This window comes from Nannospalax galili, unplaced genomic scaffold (genome assembly GCF_000622305.1).
Source record: "Nannospalax galili isolate Female #2095 unplaced genomic scaffold, S.galili_v1.0 scaffold136, whole genome shotgun sequence".
Taxonomy (NCBI): Eukaryota; Metazoa; Chordata; class Mammalia; order Rodentia; family Spalacidae; genus Nannospalax; species Nannospalax galili.
This window is the reverse complement of record NW_008340872.1, coordinates 4,333,339-4,348,900: the sequence shown is the minus strand read 5'-3', so window position 1 is coordinate 4,348,900 and position 15,562 is coordinate 4,333,339. Positions and strand designations below refer to the sequence as shown.

The 15,562-nt window shown below is 46.8% G+C and overlaps 2 protein-coding genes across 3 annotated transcripts in view; one reads left to right on the top strand and one right to left on the bottom strand.

Annotated features, from left to right (window-relative positions):
- The window catches only part of Mrap (melanocortin 2 receptor accessory protein), a 16,909-nt gene extending 14,020 nt beyond the window's left edge, over positions 1-2,889 (top strand). The window contains exon 3 of the mRNA XM_008835982.2: positions 2,371-2,889. Coding sequence (XP_008834204.1) covers positions 2,371-2,596 — 226 coding nt within the window. The 3' untranslated portion in view covers positions 2,597-2,889. The remainder of the gene's footprint in view (positions 1-2,370) is intronic.
- A 2,710-nt stretch (positions 2,890-5,599) lies between these two features.
- Positions 5,600-15,562, bottom strand: part of Urb1 (URB1 ribosome biogenesis homolog) — a 71,619-nt gene continuing 61,656 nt past the window's right edge. For both annotated transcript variants that reach the window (XM_008835980.3, XM_029564897.1), the window contains exons 33-39: positions 14,547-14,653; positions 13,909-14,052; positions 11,432-11,541; positions 10,039-10,236; positions 8,635-8,876; positions 7,063-7,662; positions 5,600-6,148 (exon numbers count right to left, since the gene is read on the bottom strand). In XM_008835980.3, the coding sequence (XP_008834202.1) occupies positions 5,919-6,148; positions 7,063-7,662; positions 8,635-8,876; positions 10,039-10,236; positions 11,432-11,541; positions 13,909-14,052; positions 14,547-14,653 (1,631 nt within the window). In that variant the 3' untranslated portion in view covers positions 5,600-5,918. The remainder of the gene's footprint in view (positions 6,149-7,062; positions 7,663-8,634; positions 8,877-10,038; positions 10,237-11,431; positions 11,542-13,908; positions 14,053-14,546; positions 14,654-15,562) is intronic.

The following is a 15,562-nucleotide window of genomic DNA, read 5'->3' as shown; positions in this document are numbered from 1 at the left end:
CTTTTTAAAAAAAACAAAAAAAAAAAAAAAAAAAAAATCTAGTTCACTGAATGGAGACTCTCTCTTGTGCTGGCCCACTGACCCCACCACATGCAAGTTTCCCTTCTAGATTAGTCAACCCCATTCCTCTTGCTGTCCTAATGACTGTTCTCACAGGGGGCCCTACACCCTGTCATAGCTCTTAAGATCAGAGTGGGCAAATGACCCAATGAAGGTTCACCCAAAGATAGCCAATGCCCATGGGAGGGTGTGGTCTACAGACGAAGAGCTGAATGGGCTCAGTCCCATTCCCATGTGTTGAATTTGAAATGAAGCATCTGAGAGATGAACCAGCTAGCTGTGGGAGCAACGCTGAGTGGTCCAAGATGACTGGGCTAGGTGACACTGCAGACTCTTATGTCTATTACAGACAGGAGCCTTGGGGAGTGGAAACCACAGGGGCAGGGCTGAAAAAAGAAGGCAGTCGGCAGAGCCCTCTCTCTTTCTCTCTCCCTCCCTCCCCTCCCCCTCTCTCTCTCTCTCCTCCTCTCTCTGACAGGATCTAGCTATATAGTTCAGGCTGGCCTCAAACTCATAATCCTCCTGCCTTAGTTACAGGAGTACTGGCATTACAGACATGTGTCACCATGCATGGGCTTGAGCAAAGCCATTTATGAGAGTGGAAGTGATGAGGGGCCCAAAGACCCTGAAAGAACTAGATGATGACCCCTGTATCTGAGAGAATCCTAGACACCTGCTGGACCTATGGACTCCTTGAGGCTGTTTCCTGACTGACCCTCTTTCCCTCTCACACTGTCCCTGATATATACTTGTCACACTCACCAGGTCATTCCAGGTTGCCTTTGGTCAAATATGGGAGACAGGGATTAGCCTGGAGGAATGAACAAACTTACTTTTTTCTTTCAGAGATTTGAACTCACATTTCAACAGGTTTTCACACTGAGTCACCCTAAACCAAAGAAATCACCTTCTGTTCTATTCCTGAATGACTTCCAGCAAGCCCAGTGTTCCAGTCAGCTTTACAAGAACTGCCAGCAATCCTGATGGAAAGTTCTGGGATCTGATAGGCACTCAGGGTCCAACTTTACCAACCTCTGCTCCAGTGGACAGCACAGCCTTCTGAAAGCTTTAGTTTTACAGGATCAAGCTCTCGACATTGCTCATCCCAACCAGATCCTAGTACTCATTAAAGAAAAGGCTCTCAGCCAGATATAGTGATGCAGGGTGTTATCCTGTCCCCCGTCTGGGGACAGAGGCAGGCAGATCTCCATGGTTTGAAGCCAGTCTGGTTTACATAGTGAGTTCCAGGCCAGCCAGGCCTACACAGTAAGACCTGTCTTAAAACAAACAAGAAAAAAGCAAACATAAAACAAAGATATTTGGGGCTAGAGAGAATGGCTCAGCAGTTAATATCACTTGCTGCTATTCCAGAGGACCAGAGTTCTGTTCCCAGCACCCACTTTGGAGGCTCACAACTGCCTATAGCTCCAGTTCCAGGTCTGACCTTGGTGGGCACCTGGCATACACACAGCATACATTCGCGTGCGCGTGCGCACGCGCGCACACACACACACACACACGACTCTTTTTAAAAATATGAAAAGGCTCTCGAGATACTTTGAAGGACATGGACTACTCAGAGCAGTTGAGAGCATCCTTGGTAAGATCAAGAAGAAAGTGCTCCCTAAGGAATTGCTTTTCTGTGAGGAGGGAGGAACAAGGGAGAGAGGGGGAGAGGAAATGACAGGCTCTTTAGCTCTAGGGCCATCTGGAAGGGAGTGCCTGGGCCCAGCAGCTCCTGTCCTGTGCCCCTTGTTGGTGTTGGCATTGCACCCACATGGAGAGTTGCTCTCCAGCTGAGACCGTCAATCCATGACCTTTGTTCACCCTGATAGCCCATGAAACAATAGCATCCCTTTGTGGATGACATCCAAGGCAGGTGGGAAGTGGTGGTCAAGGCTCAGCCATGTTTAGTGTCCCCAGCACATCAGTCAGAGAATCCAGAGTGGACAGACTTCTTAAAGACACAAGTTGTTAGGGTGTGGCTATGATACAAGCTCACTCAGGTATGTGGTTGGATGAAAGGTCAACAGGACCCTGTCCCCCTAGACATGAATATAGGAGCAAGAACTGACATTATTGAAGGAAGGACCCTAGGCCTGGTTCCCAACAAGGTACTTCTGGTCTGATTTCTTGGTAATGGCTTCCCTTGTGAGTGGGACTGACCTTCCCCCTGGGGTCCCTGACTCCCTGGATCTTCCCCACAGGCTCAGGTATGTTGGGGAGGCAGAAGGGACAGGAAAGTGCTCTGGCAAAGGAATATTCTCTAGCCAGCCTTTAATGCCTACCTCTCATTTGCTTTGTTCATAGAATCAGCCCCCATCACCAAATATGCGCGTGGAGTCACAGCCTCAACTTCCCTTTCTGCCTCCGGAGGGGCTCCCAAGGGACAGCAGAGGTGTCCAGAAGCAGAGCTGGTACTGACCAGTGGGTACAGCAGGAGAGTCCCTCTGTCTCATCTCCTGTGGTTTCCACTGCACCTCTGGCTCTCCACTGGGAACAAGTTCTGGATGGGGGTCCCCAGGGCATCAGCTGACCTCAGGCGGTGAGCAAGGAGAGAGAACTTCTCAATTTAGTGGAACTGATGTTGGCAAGTCAGTCATGTCCAAGTGAATTGGTGAAATGAAACCCACCTGGACATCCATGTCTATTTAAAGCTGTTCACATGGAGTAAGAAAGTGACCAGGTCAAAAACAACTCTACAAGGGGGAATCTCACACATGTTCATAGTCCCTCCAGCAGAGAAGCTGTCTCAGACAGCGTTGATCCCCTTTAGCATGCCTAACCTGCTAATGCTTGTTTTGGGATGAGTTGGAAAATAAAGTATGAACTAAGATGTTAACCTTCACTCTGTCTCTCTGCTACTGTCTACAGTACTGCCTGAGCACACTAAGTACATGCTCCTGTTAGCATGCTGGGGAAGCCTACAAACCTCTCATGTGCCCTCCACTGATACCTAGGACTCCCAGAGATGTGGGAGTATGTGCCCTGCCTGACCAGCTCATCTGGATCACATCTCCTTCTCCTCCTCCCAACAGCCTTTCCAGACAGATTCCCAGGGGAATCCAACTAGCGTTCAGTGATGTCCCAGAATGCCAAGAGTTCTTGAAGTGAGCAGAGGGTTTCCCACTCTAGATGCTACTTTACCTGACTATGGCTCTGTGCACCTCAAAGCAACTAGGTCTCTAGTATCTGACAGCCTTGGCCTCGAGAGAAACATACGACAAGGCCCAGAAAACCAACAGGTGCACTCCCTCACTGCACCCCCAGCCTGCAGGCAGGGAGCCAGTAGGCTTCATTTTTAAAACAATGGTTTCCCTTTTTAAAGAACAGCATTGAAGATAAAACAGTTCCTTGCTGGGGGGTGGGGGGAGTGATTCTAGACTCTCTAAAGGATGCCAAAAATCTCTGGATGCACAAACTGCCTCTGTAAAATGGCACATTTGCACATAACCTACTTGTACACTATACCCTCCAGCATACTTTTTATGTCTAGATTCCCCCCATTAAATTCTGTGTAAATTTGAGGTAGACAGTGATTATACTGTTTACAGAATGGCAAGCATATTTATATCTATATCTATAAATCTCCAGAACAGATTTTTTTTCTTTTTGGGGGCCTGGAGAGATGGCTCAGCAGTTAAGAGCAATTACTACTTTTGTAGAGGTCTGGGGTTCCATTCCCAGCACCCATATGGCAGCTCATGACTGCCTGTAACTCCAGCTCTAGGAGATCTGACATTCTTTTTACTTCTGCAGGCCCTGGCATGTATGTAGTGCGCATAAACACATGCAGTAAGAGCCTGCACCCACTGAGCCATCTCAGTGGCCCTGCAATCTTTAAAAAATTTTTGTTAATTTTATATGTATGAGCGTTTTGCCTGCATGTATGTAAGTGTAACTCATGTGCGCAATGCCCCTGGAGGCTAGAAGAGGGCTGGATTTCCCTGGAAAAGTTATGGATAGTTGTTAGCTGCCATGTGGGTGCTGGAACCAAACCTGGGTCCTCTGCAAGAGCAGTCAGTGCTCTTAATCATTAAGCGCCAGTCCCTGTAATATTTTCTTTTTGAGTGTTTTCAGTCTGTGATTGGTTCATTCATGGATGTGAACTGTGGATCTGGAAGACCAGTTGTATTTATAATTAACACTATGTGGTGATCATGTACAATCTATTCTCCACAGGGTGAGGGCCAGGCCCAGTCTTGCCAGACTTGGGGTTGATGGATTTAAACAGGAAGATGAGGGAAGGGGGAATGGCAAGCTCCAGAGATGCAGAAAAGAGGGTGAGTTGCTAAAAATGAGTTCTCAACTTCCTGAACTCAAATGATGCCCTGAAGTCCTTGCTACCACCCCAGGCAGCACTCTGTAGGGAGGGAAGGGGAGGGAGCTGACAGGCATGACCCACAGGGGTCATGCTGGCCTCAACCCAACTCCCAAGACAGAGGAGGGCAGGTGTCATTAGCCTGGGTGTGAGCCCACCCTACTGGAGCAGAGAAATCAAATTCCATTCAGTAACTGGGACTCAGGAACCCAGATGGCTGAAGTCTGGGGCTTATGATGGGCTGTGGAAGCTCCTGGGGCCCAGTGGCCCATTCCTCTGCTTCCAGAGGGCTGAGCTGGAGGGACATGCCCCAGATTCGGTCCTTCCAGCCAGTGTACTTCTGCATGCTTGTCAGAGGTGCTCAAAAGCAAAGTATTCTCCATAAACATGCAACAAAGGGTAAAATAAGACAGCTATGAAAAGTAAGGGAATATGGCCCTCTGAGTCCAGTTACAACCCAAAGCAGGATCTCAACTTCTGTGTTCTTAGAGTCTTACTTGGGCTTCTGCTTGTTCGTGAGAGGAAGAAGGCAGGTGAAGTAGACAAGGCTTACACAATGAGCCATATTTGTATAAGGGGCTACACACAGGTGCACCTCTCTTGTCTGCACTCAGAACAAACAAGACTGGAGAACACTGGTGCAAACAAAGGTGTAGAAGTGCAAGCTGAGCCCTCTCAGTGCTATGTACACTGCACAGGGCTACTGTACAGCCACCCCAAGGGTGGAACCAAGCCTCAACGGCATTCCTGTGTCTATAAAATCCATAGCATTCCATAGTGACCTCTACCAGCTAGAATACCCTCTAACATGAGCCATAAAAAAATCAGATTCTGACATATGCAGGTCTCTGGAATAAAAACAAGCATGTTTAACATCAATGAAAAACACAGAAAGCCTCACAAAAATAAGACTTTTATTACCAAAACATTATAAAACTCAAAACCTCTTTGAAATACAACTTCAAAAAAATACTGTCTGCCCAAAGCAGAGGTCAAGTCATTTTATACTTCTGGGATTTAGTACAATATCCTTAAAAAAGGATCCAGTAAATACAGACAGGAGCTCGTTTATTCAGTCATATAAAATTCTCTTATGACATCTTATGGCGAGAATGCAGAGGCAGGTGGATCTCTGTGAGTTCAAGGCCAGCCTGGTCTACATAGTGAGTTCCAGGACAGCTCGAGCTACAGGGAGACCCTGTCTCAAAAAGACAAAAAAAAAAAAAAAAAAAAAAAAAAAAGATAGTTTTCCACATTTTAGCATCCACGAATACATTCTATATTTCTGAGTATCACCTTAACTTGAAGAATTTCCTCTGAAGAACAATAAACTCCAGGAAAGGAAAGGTCTTACCTATCTGAATATCACATGGACCTCATGGCCTGGAAGCACCCAGTCACCACAACTCTGACTTACTTGTCAACACAGTACCCTGAGCTTCTTGTTGGTTAAGTAAGTCTTTTTAATTTTTCTTGTCACAAAACAGTCAATGGATTGAACATGTCATTTCACACCTTCCCTGAAGACTGTTAGACCTTAGGTTGGGGGGTGTTGGTCAATAGGATGTGAGGTGTCACAAGCAGGAGTCAAGCATCTGAGCTTGGAGGCAATGTCCTTGCAGAGCACAACGATGGCCTCCTCCTCACCACATGGCTGGTCCTCTGTGGCCTTACAGACCATTCGGATGTGGGTTTCAAGGACATCTGGCCGCTGAGCCCCCAGCCACATGTCCTTAATGTACAGAGACACCAGGAACACTGCAGAGGCTGGGGAAGAGTCGACAAGGCCATTAGGATGTGCACCTACTCAGATGGAAAGCAAGCCACCCATCCACACTGCACCAGGCTTTGCTCAGCCACCACATGCACTGTGCTAGAACCTGTGAACTAGAGGTGAGCGTGTGGCTAAAAAGCAATTTCCCCTTGTGCTATTCTTTCTGATCATTTAAAAATTTACCTTTTTTCTAATGAATGTGTACAGATCTTAAAAAGAAGTTACTGAAAGTCCCTTCCTGGTCTGAGCCCCCATGCCCTGGGCCAGCACTGATCTGAGAAGCACCTCCTAGGACATTTCTTAAGCTCCTCAAATGGCACAGATGAGGAAAAGACAAAAAGATAGTTCCCCTGCTGCAGCCAGATGAGAGGAAGGTTGGCGCCTTCTGCTACAAGGTCACAGCCAGCCTGAGAAGGGGACCACCTTCCCAGATGGAGAACATGCCTGCACTTATAGCCATGGAAGCCAGAGCAATCCAGTTGTCACTCACTCCTGCAATCGAGCCTTTGGATGCCAGGTGGATGCCAAGCACAGACTGCATTGCATGTGTGTACTTGTAGGTATGCGTATCTATCTGTAGGCTTGCACAGTCTTGACTGGTTATCATGTGACACAGTCCTTCACTTAAGTAAATCAAAACACACTCTGCTTTGCATGGTGGAGTGCCCCTGGAGGGACTCTGAGGTACTCAGGGGATGCCTATCACCATGAGCACGATTGTCACTAATAGGAAAGACTTCCTCTCCCTTCACAGTCACTCTGTGACTCCCACAATCTTGGTAGGATTCACTTAAAATACTTCATCAAGGCATTGAACTGAAGAAGGTTCTACCAGAGACCTAATCTGCTCTAAGAAAGAGAACCTTCCCCACAGTTCTACAGCTTCTGACTAAAAAACCTGCATTACCTTGTGTGGCTTGATCCTTCTTGTTCAGGGAAGCGGCACATAGGGCCTCCATTGCTGGGTGGATGGGGTTCCCCATCCAGCCCTGGGCCACCACGAACTGCAGCATGACAGTGTTGAACAGGCAGGTCACATCTTGCACAGGCCCTGCCAGATCCCTGGCACTGCAGAGGCAACTGTATAGCTTAAAGACACCACTCTTCACAGCATTGTCCCTGAGAAGGTCAGCCACCACCACTGGGTGCAACAAAATGTAGTTCTTGAGCCAACTAAGGAGCCGTATAGCCTCTGCCTTGCTGAGTGGGTGCTCAGCCACTGACCGCAGCACCCAGCTGGCCACCAGGGAAGTAGCGGCATGCACAGAACCCAGTGCTTCACTTTTAGGGGTGGCCTGGCCCATAGGCTGCTGAATGGGTCCACGGTTGGGGACAGCTGGCCCCCAATGGGTCAGTATGGCCCTCAAGAGGCCCTTGCATGTCTCTAAGCTAGATGCCTCCAGCACAGGCTCAGGCATGTCCTCAGCCTCCCCAGGCCTCTTCTTTCGACCTCGTGGGCCTTTGACTCGGGCAGCAATCACAGGCCTGTTTTTATCCTTGAGCATTTCTGTTAAACAGATAGAAAAGGTGAGGCCAGGTTTGTGGAGTCCACAAAGATCCTCCTCAAAGAGAAAGGGCAGCAGGTCAGTCCTGAGCACCTAACACTGTTCCAACAGGACCTCTCCACTCTCACTATGATTATCACTGAAATGAACTTAGGGGATACAAGAGGAAAATCTGGGTGCAGTGATGTGTGCCTACAGTTCTAGCTTTTCAGGTGGCCGAGGCACGAAGATGGAGAATGCCTTGGAATTGGAGGCCAGTTTCGCTAAGACAGCCAGAACTCCATCTTAAGAACAAACAACCTACCTACCTACCTACCTGAGAAATCAGAGAGCTGTAGGAGGCAACATCACATCCTGAGTCAAGATGTGTGTGTGTGTGTGTGTGTGTGTGTGTGTGTGTGTGTGTGTGTGTGTGTGTGTGTGTGTGTGTGTGTGTGTGTGTGCGCGCATGCTGATGCATATGTGTGAAGGTGGAGGTCAAAGGTCAGCCTAGAGTATTATTCCTCAAGATGGTCCTCCACCCTGTGTTTTGTTTTTGAACAGGGTCTTCTTATAGCCACAAGTGGCCTGGATCTCACAGAGATCCGCTTGCCTCCCTTTCTTCCAGGCCCCTTTCTCTCTTTTCCCTCCTCTTTCTGCTGCTGGCTGTCAAGAAATGAGCAGCTTTGTTCTGGCACATGCTCCCCATCATGACATTCTGCTTTGACAGAGGCCTAAGTCAATGGGGCCAAGTGCCTATTGACTGAAACCCTCTCAGGCATTTTGTCATAGTGACAGAGAGCTAACACACACAGGTAGTGACTTATTTAAGAGCAAAAAGCTACTAAGTATTGGGGTTGGAATTCAAATCTAGGTGTTCCCATTCCCTTCTCTGTGCCTCAAACAGCTTTGGAACTGCAGTTAAGGGATGGGGAGATGTTGGCTGCTCTAGGCGGAGCTGGGCAGTGAGCGCAGTCAGGAGTTCTGGAACTTACTCATTAGGTCCCTGACTTGGCACTTCTCGATGGCTGCTTTCAGGTCTCCTTGGAGCTTCAGGTCTCTTTCAATGAGGCTCCACTTGTGTAAGAGGACCAGAACATCTTTGGTGGAGAGTGACATCTTGTTCACAGTAAATCGGCCCATGTTCCTAAAGGCCTGTATGATGGTTGACCGGTACCTCAGCACAGACTCAAGTGTCCCAAAGAAGTTGGTCAGCTGGGTGGAGGTCAACGTAGACCTGTTTGGTGGCCAATGTTACAGAGTAAGCAAAAGCTGGCCCTTGTCCTGGCAGTCCAGGATTGTAGTGAGTTGCTAGGGTCACCAAACTTTACTCCCCTTGCAATAGACAGCTAGTGTGGGCCCCAGGACACAGAAGAGAGAAAGTGAAGTGCTCTGGGGAGGCCTGGGATCTGACCTCTGCACTGGAGGAAGGGGAAGTAAGCAGAAAGCTTGAGGGTCAAGCCTGTAGGAGTGACATGGAACTCCACCCCAGGATGCTGATTCCTCCCCCAGCTCAGGAACTGTCAGACTGGAGAGAAAGATCCCGGCAGGCCCAGGTTCAGCATGGCCCCACAGGGAAAGCCTGACTAATGCTCAGTAAAAGAAGCACATCTTTCTGATCTTTCAATATCACCTGTCACACAATGTTAAAAGCTAAAACATCATCTCCAAGAGCCATCAGTTCTCAGGCAACAATGTGCTGGACAACTCCAAAATAAGAATCGCCCAGTGAGGTCTTCATTTACTTTGGGACACCATGAAACCAAATGCCCTGTTTTGATCAAGGTTGTCTCCATTCTGAGCACTATCTTTCTGTAGTTACTCTTCTGACATATTAGCACACACCAGCTCCCACATGGAAAATGTAAGTGCAGAATGTGTTTTCTACAGCACAGGGACTTTGAGGAGAATTGAATTCTCTAGAGGAAACAAGAGCCTGATTCCAGGGTCAGATAAAAATACTGATAGTCAAGGAAATCAGTGGATATGTGAGTCTCTGTAGGCTAGCTGCAGGCACCCTGCCTTAGGCTCAGGTCACAGAAAACATGCTCTTCTGAGAAACTGCACTTTAAGCATTTGAATAATAATAATAATAATAAAAATAAAAAGATGGTTTGCTTGCTAAAAATGAGCTGGCATGATTCATTTTGGGTTTTAAAAGTATGCTAGTTTGTAGGCTCTTAATGACGAACCTCATAAGGCTGAAATAAAACAAAAATTAAAACAGATGTCCTGATGTTACCCACACCCAACATGGGTACCTTGGCCTGGTCCACACCAGGCCATGACTCAGAGCCCATCTGTTGGCTTGTAACAGAGATGTGGTGACCACAGGCGACAGAAAAGAATAAGCAGCAATGACTATCACAGCCTTGATTTGGCAGAAAGGGTGAACTCACCTCAGGTGCTTAGTGAGTGCCATGAGGACATACAGGAACTCATTGACCAGGTGCAGGGCAAGCATCTTCTGGGGCTCATGGGAACTGGGTTGGTGAGAAGGCTGGCTCCCCTCCTCCAATGCTTTGTCTCCCAGGTTGGCCACCCACAAGGTCTGCAGCAAGCAGATCACATTGGAGAGCAGTCGGGTCTCCAGAAACCTGAAACCAAACATGGTAGCAGCCTGGTGCATCCTCTTCTGTCTGTGAGGTCAGTCTTTGGAAATGTGGGGCGTATGTTGGGGAAACAACGCCATAGGACAGGACAGAACTCTAGTGGAAAAAAACGCCACCCAATAAATACAACCCCACCCCGCAGCTCCCTGGAACATCCTCTAAGGAAGAGGGCTTGATGTAGAAATGCAGCTTCAACCCAGGACGAGGCTGCCAGGTCCCTCCAGTACAGTAGCTGCGTGGTTATGAGAGCAACCTGAATTATAATAAAAGTTATTAGGCAAGAACAGGGTATTATTCAATTATGCCTTTAAAAAATCTGACATAGTCTTGAAGTTGTTCATGTTGGAATTCATAAGATTTAAGCTATTAATTTCTTTTAGATAAATTTTTATTTATTTTTATCTTATTTAATTTTCCTGAGGTAGGATCTTATGCTATGTAGCCCAGGCTGGCCTCCAACTCTCTGCAGCCCTTCTGGCTCAGCCTGCTGAGTGTTGGGATTAAAGGCATATGCCACTAATTCCAGCAAGAGAAATTTTAAGAAAAATACTTTAAAAAACTGAATAAGAGTATTGAGTGACCCCTGGGCTTATTATAACTTCTCTGTGATGGACAAAGCCCTCCTGTTAGGTGCCGCCTGCTGTGTCAAGGACTTCTTCAGCATTATACACTCCTCAAGTGGTGGAAATATCAGAAATGACAAGGTGTTTTCCATTCCAGACCTTTCACACTGTGGAATGGGCTCATCACTGAGAGCCAGGACCCAGGATAGAGGTAGAGTGCTGATCCACCTTCACTGAGCACTTCAACGAGCCTTCTGCAACTAGAGGCCTCTTGTTCCTACTTCAAGAGGGACTACAGTTGTTCAGGCTTCAGAAGACAGAACACTCTATCAAACCCTATATAAAGCTGACCCCAGATGAGGGGTGCAAACCACACATAACACAGACAAAAAGGCCAGTTGGGGCTCTGCCAGTGTGAATGGCAATTGGTGCCTCTAAGATCAAAGGCAGGCAAGAGACACTGAAAAGACTTACATAGAGGAAAGGCCTATTGGACATTATCAGGAGCTGGACTGCCAAGCGCTCAGGAGCATTAGAGGACACTTGCAGGGAACATGGCTACTCCTGATACTGAAACCCTTTAGAGGTATCATGAGGCTCATGCAAAAGGTAAGTACCTGCTGTCAAGGATGGGTAAAATCCATGTTAAAAGGCTGTGGTCACGTATGAGTTCATAAGCACATCTGGTGGTCTGGGCAGCACTCTGTAGAATTTCCAGAATCCAATTCTGAAAGGCCAAAACAGAAAGATACTTCTCAGTGGAAAAACCAGAATGATTTGATCAAGAGTGATTTTTTTTTTTTGCTTTGTTTTAAATTTTTGCTTTTTTCGGACAAGGTCTCACACTGCAGCCCAGGCTACCCTCAAACTCATCATGTTTCTGCATCAGTCTGTTACAGGCTGGGATTATAAGCATGAGTCATAAGGCCTGGCTCCAAAGGAGGGATTTCAAAGCTGCAACAGCAGGACAGGCATGGTGGCACACACCTATAATCCCAGCATTTGGGAGGCAGAGCCAGGCAGATCTCTCTAGGCTAGCCTGGTCTACATAGGGAATTCTAGGTCAGCCAGGGATATATAGCGAGACCTTGCCTGAAAAATAAAAAATATCAGCATGCTATGATTGTGGGTGGTCCCTACAAAGGTTGCTTTGCTCAGCCTGTCATCACAGTAGGTCTGAAGAACAGTGCCTTCCTATAAGAGGGCAGAAAGCAGACTTCTAGAATCAATAGGTCCAGGGAGATTTCCATTTCTGTTATCCCATCATGGAACCAACCCACAGAGATGTACCATGGAAACCATATGGCCTTGATATGTGGTGCCCTAGCTGGGACAGAATGTGGGCCCCAGAATTTCTAGCCTAACTGTGAGACACTGGCAGTCCCTTGTTCTGTTTGCCATCTGGAAAGGCGACCATAAACACAGGACTGTCCTTAACTGTTCACCAAGTGCTTCAGAATTCCCAAATCCTAAAAATAAAAAATTACCCTATTCAAATTCCATTTGTTCCAACATATATATAAAATATATGTGTGTGTGTGTGTGTGTGTGTGTGTGTGTGTGTTTGAGACAGGGTCTCTCTCTGTAGGCCCATCTGGCCTGGAACTCACTCTGTAGACCAGGCTGGCCTCAAACTCACAGAGATCCGCCTGCCTCTGCCTCCTGAGTGCTGGGATTAAAGGCATGCACCACCATGCCTGGCTCCAACAAGTTTCTTAATCCAGACTCAATGTTACTCCCCCACATTTTATGTAAGACAGAAATAAAAACTCACTGGGTAGGAATTAATCAAAATACCCAAGTCTTTTCCTATTTACTACTTTTAACAACCAGTGCATTTAGAAAACACAAGGCAGTCAAAGCTCCCAACTCTTGTTTATTGTGGCTCTCTCCTTCCAAAGGCAAATTAAATCTTTCCTTAACATGTTGATAAACATTAATTACTTAATTAACAGAGTACTTTTGACTTGCAACACTAAGTGAAAATTGTATTCTGCCATTGATTTAGATGATGTTAAGAACTTAAAAGTCAAGAAAGACATAGATCCAGGTCAAGAAGTCAACCTGAAGCAAATAAATCAGCAGCACATGATAACGGGAGAAATGATACTAGAAGTTAAATCTCACAGAGAAACAGCTAAAAAGAACATGCTTTCAATGCTTATTACTTTAGGAATTGTGTACTACATAAACCCTTAAGAGTCCTTGCAAGCCTGGCCATGCCTGTAACCCCAGCATGTGGCAGGTAGAGGCAGGAGAAATGCTGCAGGTTCAAAACCAGTATGGTCTACAAACAGGTTTCAGGTCACCCAGGGCTACAGAGAGAGACCCTGCCTTAAAACCAACAAAACCAGTCAACTGTAGATGTGTTCCTTTGATCCTAACCACTTTCAGAGTATGTCTCATAAGGACAATATAACCACAGCACATTAATAGCAATAAAACTTAGTACTAATACAATGTGATTGCCCATAGATTGATATTTTTTTTGAATTTTTATTTAATGTGTATGAGTGTTTTACCTGCATGTATGTACATGCACCCAAGTGTACAGTGCCTGAGGAGACCAGAAGAGGGCATCAGATTCTGGAACTGGAATTATGGATGGTTGTTAGCCACCATGTGGGTGCTGGGAACTGAACGTGGGTCCTCTACAAAGCAGCCAGTGTTCTTAACCACTGAGACAGCTCTCCAGTCTCCTAGAGGCTGGTATTTATTTGAAACATGGTTCTTGCTATGTAGCCAGGCTGGCCTTGAATTTGTGATCCCCCTGCCTCAGCCTCCTGAGGGCTGGGATTCTTCTGCCAAGGTCTGTTGTCTTTATACACTACATGAAATGCAAGGGCCTTAAGGGTTCTAGTCACTCACATCAGATAATTTGTATCCTGGCTTCCTGGCCAACTCCACAAGCTCCAGACTGCCCCTCCCCCTTGATGGCAAAGCAAAGAGGCCCTCCTTCCTATTGCCAAGGCCTAGTAACTACAAAGAAAACCATCATCCAGGATCAAACAAAACTAGATTTCACACACCATGCTCATGAATGAATTGGCTTGGACTACAACAAAGGTACATAGACCTTGCAGAACATGCTCACCTGAGCCATTTCATCACACAAGGGGCTGCTGAAGAAGGACAGGATGATGTGGAACACCCCCCTCCTGGAGCACAGCTCGTAGCAATGCCTGTCTCGAATCCCCTGCCGCAGAATTCCCAACACCCATTCCTGTTCAGTTTTTTGCTAAACCAAACAAGAAAATATTGTTAACTAAGTTACAGCCCTTTTATTGGACAGCCCTTTAAGTACCACTGTTTTCAGGAGATGGCAAAACTACCACAGCAACTTTGGCCTTATACTATTGAGAGCCTAGCCTCATCTTTGATTCCATTTTCAGGTCAGGGAAAAAAAAAAACAAATTAAACATCAAGCTGTGGTTAAGTTCGGTCCATGTCATACACAGGGTATTTAATACTTAGTCCAGGGACTCAGCAAAGAAATACCAGGGGAATGGTGAAAGACTCAGGCCTCAGACAGCCTACTAAACAAGACCTGAGAAGTGCCAGAAGAGCACAGGAGTGGAGCTCTGACCCTGTGGGGCAGCACAAATGGTTCCTTTTCATGACTTTGTTCTACACTGTGTCGTGGTGTCTGTGTGGCAAACTGCATTACTGGGGAAAATAGAAGACATAGTGGCTGAGTAATCTCTGGGGACCCAGAGGACTTGGCAGCATTACCTGGAAGTCAGAGCTGTAGAAGAACTGGTAGAAGCCTGGTAATTTATCCATGTTCAAGGCCTCTTGTGACAGTAGGAACTTGTTGATCTTCCAGTACATGTGCTCCTCTGAGAACATAGGCAGACAGTCACTAATGGCAGGCCTCATTGGACAGACTATGGCTTGGCAGTGTATGAACTGAGGGGCAGGGCCCTGTCCCATGAGGTTCTGCATCCTTGTCCTAAGTACTAGTTCCTGACAATCAGACTATGACCAGACACCCAAGGTGACTTCTATTTGTGTGCTTCGCCGTGTAGTTGAGAAACCACTGCTAGACACGGACAACAGGGTCCACATTGCCTGCCTCCAGCCTCTCCCAGAAAGGAGATGGCCCAGGAGGGAGGCTCATACATCTAAGTCTAGAATACAAAGCAGAGGTAGACACACAGCTACTTTTCCTGCTGTAAGAGCCCAGTTGGGGACCACTGTTCTCTAACACATGCCCTTTTTCAGCATGAGTGCTGATGTAGACAGCTAAATTCAGGCACCATGGACTCAGCAAGAGGCTATGATCATAAACATCTTGATTTCTGATATATTTTCTCCAATCTCTTTTGAGTCAGTAAAGGGTTAATTATTTTGCTTCTTCTCCAAGTCTCCAAGGCAGGGAAAAGCTATGTAATAAAAATGATATGGGACCAGAAGAAACTCAGATCTGAATTCTAAGAGTAACCTGAACACACAATAACTGAGAGGCCTCGGACCTGCTATCTACCTACCCTGAGGGCCTCAGTTGGTGAGGAGGTGGGAGAATCAGTTAGGGGACCGTTTCTTCACCTGAGAGATATGACTATGCTAGACTAAAACATCCTCAGGGTCCCCAGAGGTACCAACATTCTACTGCTTTTCTCTAACCCCAAACAAGGCCTTGAGGTGAATTTGGCCTCCTATTGGCAGGCTGCGTCAGAAGCAGCCTGCTCCCTAGAAGCCACGTTCTAACACTATAGCTTATACCTACAGTGACTCACATGTTTTCC